General features: G+C 39.6%; 1 protein-coding gene across 1 annotated transcript; it reads right to left on the reverse strand.

The window, feature by feature from the left end:
• On the reverse strand, positions 4008-4937 carry LOC100512520 (olfactory receptor 18-like). Its single transcript, XM_013990356.1, has one exon. It carries the CDS (start codon positions 4935-4937, stop codon positions 4008-4010), a length of 930 nt encoding a protein of 309 aa, XP_013845810.1.

Consider the following 5142-nt stretch of genomic DNA (forward strand, 5'->3'; position numbering starts at 1 on the left):
TGCTTATTGAAGAGGCTATCTTTCTTCAACTGTATGTTCTGTCTTCCTTTGTAATAGATTAGTTGCCCATAGTTACATGGGTTTATATCTGGGCTTTCTATCCTGTCTATTTTGTGCCAGTACCATATCATTTTGATGACTGTAGCTTTGTAGAATTGTCTAAAGTCAGGATGCTTGATTCCTCCATTTTCATTTTGCTTTTTCAGCATTGCTTTGGCTATTCAGGGTCTTTTGTGTTTCCATACCAATTTTAAAATATTCTGTTCTAGTCATGTGAAGAATGTATTTGGTAATTTGATAGGGATTGCACTGAATCTGTAGATTGCTTTGGATAATATAGTCATTTTGATAATATTAATTCTTCCTACTCAAGAATATGATGTATCTTTCCATCCATTTGTGTCATCTTTGATTTCTTTCATCAATGCTTTGTAGTTTTCAGAGTATAGTTCTTTTGCCTCTTTAGTATGTTGATTCCAAGATATTTTATTCTTTTTTTTATAATTTTTTTTTATTTTCCCACTGTACAGCAAGGGGGTCAGGTTATCCTTACATGTATACATTACAATTACATTTTTTCCCCCACCCTTTGTTCTGTTGCAACATGAGTATCTAGACAAAGTTCTCAATGCTATTCAGCAGGATCTCCTTGTAAATCTATTCTAAGTTGTGTCTGATAAGACCAAGCTCCCGATCCCTTCCACTCCCTCCCCCTCCCATCAGGCAGCCACAAGTCTTTTCTCCAAGTCCATGATTTTCTTTTCTGAGGAGATATTCATTTGTGCTGGATATTAGATTCCAGTTATAAGTGAGATCATATGGTATTTGTCTTTGTCTTTCTGGCTCATTTCACTCAGGATGAGATTCTATAGTTCCATCCATATTGCTGCAAATGGCATTATGTCATCCTTTTTTATGGCTGAGTAGTATTCCATTGTGTATATATACCACATCTTCCAAATCCAATCCTCTGTCGATGGACATTTGGGTAGTTTCCATGTCCTGGCTATTGTGAATAGTGCTGCAATAAACATGCGGGTGCATGTGTCTCTCTTAAGTAGAGTTTTGTCCGGATAGATGCCCAAGATTGGGATTGTGGGGTCATATGGAAGTTCTATGTATAGATTTCTAAGGTATCTCCAAACTGTTCTCCATAGTGGCTGTACCAGTTTACATTCCCACCAACAGTGCAGGAGGGTTCCCTTTTCTCCACAGCCCCTCCAGCACTTGTTATTTGTGGATTTATGAATGATGGCCATTCTGACTGGTGTGAGGTGGTATCTCATGGTAGTTTTGATTTGCATTTCTCTTATAATCAGCGATGTTGAGCATTTTTTCATGTGTTTGTTGGCCATCTGTATATCTTCCTTGGAGAAATGTCTATTCAGGTCTTTTGCCCATTTTTCCATTGGGTGATTGGCTTTTTTGCTGTTGGATTGTATAAGTTGCTTATATATTCTAGAGATTAAGCCCTTGTCAGTTGCATCATTTGAAACTATTTTCTCCCATTCTGTAAGTTGTCTTTTTGTTTTCTTTTGGGTTTCCTTTGCTGTGCAAAAGCTTTTCAGTTTGATGAGGTCCCATGGGTTTCTTTTTGCTCTAATTTCTATTGCTTTGGGAGACTGACCTGAGAAAATATTCATGATGTTGATGTCAGAGAGTGTTTTGCCTATGTTTTCGTCTAGGAGTTTGATGGTGTCCTGTCGTATATTTAAGTCTTTCAGCCATTTGGAGTTTATTTTTGTGCATGGTGTGAGGGTGTGTTCTAGTTTCATTGCTTTGCATGCAGCTGTCCAGGTTTCCCAGCAATGCTTGCTGAATAGACTTTCTTTTTCCCATTTGATGTTCTTGCCTCCCTTGTCAAAGATTAACTGACCATAGGTGTCAGGGTTTATTTCCGGATTCTCTATTCTGTTCCATTGGTCTGTCTGTCTGTCTTGGTACCAGTACCACACTGTTTTGATGACTGTGGCTTTGTAGTATTTCTTGAAGTCTGGGAGAGTTATGCCTCCTGCTTGGTTTTTGTTTCTCAGGATTGCTTTGGCGATTCTGGGTCTTTTGTGGTTCCATATAAATGTTTGGATTGTTTGTTCTAGTTCTGTGAACAATGTCATGGGTAATCTGATAGGGATTGCATTGTATTTTATTCTTTTTGATGCAATATGAAAAACCCAGAGCTAATATCATTCTTTTTTTTTTGCCTTTTCTAGGGCCGCTCCCATGGCATATGGAGGTTCCCAGGCTAAGGGCTGAATCAGAGCTGTAGCCTCCGGCCTATGCCAGAGCCACAGCAATGCGGGATCTGAGCTGCGTCTGCAACCTACACTGCAGCTCATGGCAGGGCTGGATCCTTAACCCACTGAGCAAGGCCAGGGATCAAACCTGCAACCTCATGGTTCCTAGTCAGATTTGTTAACCACTGCGCCACAACGGGAACTCCCTAATATCATCCTAATGGTGAAAAATTGAAAACATTCCCACTAAGATCAGGAAGAAGACAAGGCTGTCCACTTTCACCAGTATTATTCAACATAGTTTTGGGAGTCCTAGCCACAACAATCAGATAATAAAAAGAAATAAAAAAATTCAAATTGGAAAAGAAGAAGTAAAACTATCACCATTTTCAGATGACATGATATTATATTTAGAAAACCTTAAAGACAGCACCAGAAAACTATTAGAATGAATTTGGCAAATTTGCAGGCTACAAAATTAATACACAGAAATCAATTGCATTTCTATATACTTATAATGAAAGACAATGAAGTGAAATCAGAAAAACCATCCCATTTACAATCCTTCTTTTTTCATCTTATACATTTGATCGAATTACCAAAAATATTAAATACTGTACTTAACAGCAATAATTTTTTCCATGTTCATTAATTGCCATTTCTTAATGTTTCTACATTCAGTGGAATGTTACCTCATTAAAAATCAAAACTATATATCATCTTCAAAATATATCTTTATTTTTATAGCTTGAGGGTCTGCACCCCCCCGCCACATACACATATGAACACATTGCCATTTGCTGCAATGGCTGTTAAAAATTAATAAATGTATCTGGATTCCTATAAACCTAGCCATTTTGTTTTGACCTACTTATGTAATAAATTAATGTAAATGGACTTCCTAAAAGTTGAGACATATTTAAAATTCCTGGGATAAGCATTATTGGCCCATGTTGTATTGTTCTTTAACATACTGACCAAGACTGCCTTAATGTCCTCTCAGCTGGAGTAAAATTTAGATGGGTTTCTTCCTGACCATAGGTCCATGATGTCTCTTTTCTTAGACCATTTCCTTTAGAAAACTTGAAACTGTAAACTTTTCCTCTGCCTTCTGAAATATATATAGATCTTCTCCCATACTCTTTCCAGATTTACAAACCAGGAAATGCCTTTTTCAATAATTTTAGACCCATCTCTTCAAATATAAATATGAAATAAGGTAGCACTCCTTTTTCCCAGTGTCTGTGGGAGGGTAGGTATCTAATTTCAGTGGGCACTGATTAACAAACACAGATTGCTTAATCATAGAGAAAAAACTTTGCAAACTGAGGAATAATGTAATGTGCTTGATGCATTCCATTGATGACTTCCCCACCAACATCCTCCCCTTCTTTCACACTAGTTTGCTCAGCACTGAAACCCTTCCTGCTTTCTACTCCCAAAGAGTTGAGTTCAGTCTTCCCTTTTTCAGTAGTGTTTTTTTTTTTTTTTTGGTATTTTTAGGGCTGCACCTGTGGCATATTCAAGTTTATTGAAGTTCCCAGGCTAGGGGTTGAATTGGAGCTGCAGCTGCCAGCCTACTCCATAGCCACAGCAATGCCAGAGGCAAGCCACATCTGTGGCCTATAACATGAGATCCTTAACCCACTGAGTGGGGCTAGGGATTTAACCTGCATCCTCATGGATAATAGTCAGGTTCATTACCACTGAGTCACAATAGGAATTCCTGCCTTTTCCAATCTTATGAACCCCAAAATGACTCATGTGTTGAGATTACCCTACTCTGGTGATAATCCTCCATAGGGCGTGCTTGATGTCCCTGTTCCTTAGGCTGTAGATGAAGGGATTCAGCATAGGTATGACCACAGTGTACATCATGGAGACCACTGCCCCTTTCCTGGAGGAAGATGAGACAGCTGAGCTGAGGTACACACCAAGGCCTGTTCCAAAAAACAAGCAAACAACGGACAGGTGAGAGCCACAGGTGGAGAAGGCTTTGTACCTTCCACCTGATGATGAGACTCTCAGAATGGAGGAAAGAATTCTAATATAAGAGTAAAGGATCCCTGAGAGTGGAATTCCAGCCAAGATGGCACCACTGAAGTACATTAATATAATATTGATGGAGATGTCTGAACAGGCAAGTTTGAGGAGCTGAGAAAGTTCACAAAAGAAATGAGGGATTTCCACATCTGCACAGAAGGTGAGCTGTGACATCATCAGGTAGTGCAACTGGGAGTCCAAAAGGCTGACGGAAAATGATACCAGGACCAGCAAGCCACAGAGGCGAGGGTTCATGATAACCAGGTAGTGTAGGGGGTGACAAATGGCTACCAACCGGTCATAGGCCATGACTGTCAGAAGTAGACTCTCCAAACAGGCAAAAAGAGGAAAAAGCATCACTTGTGTTAGGCAGCCTGCATAGATGATGGATTTGCTGTGTGTCTGGAGGTTCACTAGCATCTTGGGGACAGTGGTGGTGCTGATACTGATGTCGGCCAAGGACAAATTGGAAAGGAAGAAGTACATGGGTGTGTGGAGGTGGGAATCAGAGCTGACAGTCAGGATGATGAGCAGGTTCCCAAGCAGGGTCACTAGGTACATGGACAGGAGGAGCCCAAAGAGAAGGGGTTGTAGGTCTGGATCATCTGAGAGGCTCAGGAGGAAGAATTCTGAGGAATGTGTATGATTCTGTGGTTCCATATGGAGGAGTCACCTTTTGAAGGGTTAGAAGAAAGAGTTGAATAAATAAAATGATGTAGGGGCACCAAATAAGATCCATACTTTGGGTTTTTGAAGCAAATCATAAATAACTTTTTCATGCTTGAAAATTGTACACCATAGTTCCTTCAGTAGTATTTTTCAATTCTTGGCTCTTCTTCATTGATGCCAAGAATATAAACTAACT

Source organism: Sus scrofa, chromosome 2, assembly GCF_000003025.6.
Source record: "Sus scrofa isolate TJ Tabasco breed Duroc chromosome 2, Sscrofa11.1, whole genome shotgun sequence".
In the NCBI taxonomy this organism is placed as follows: Eukaryota; Metazoa; Chordata; class Mammalia; order Artiodactyla; family Suidae; genus Sus; species Sus scrofa.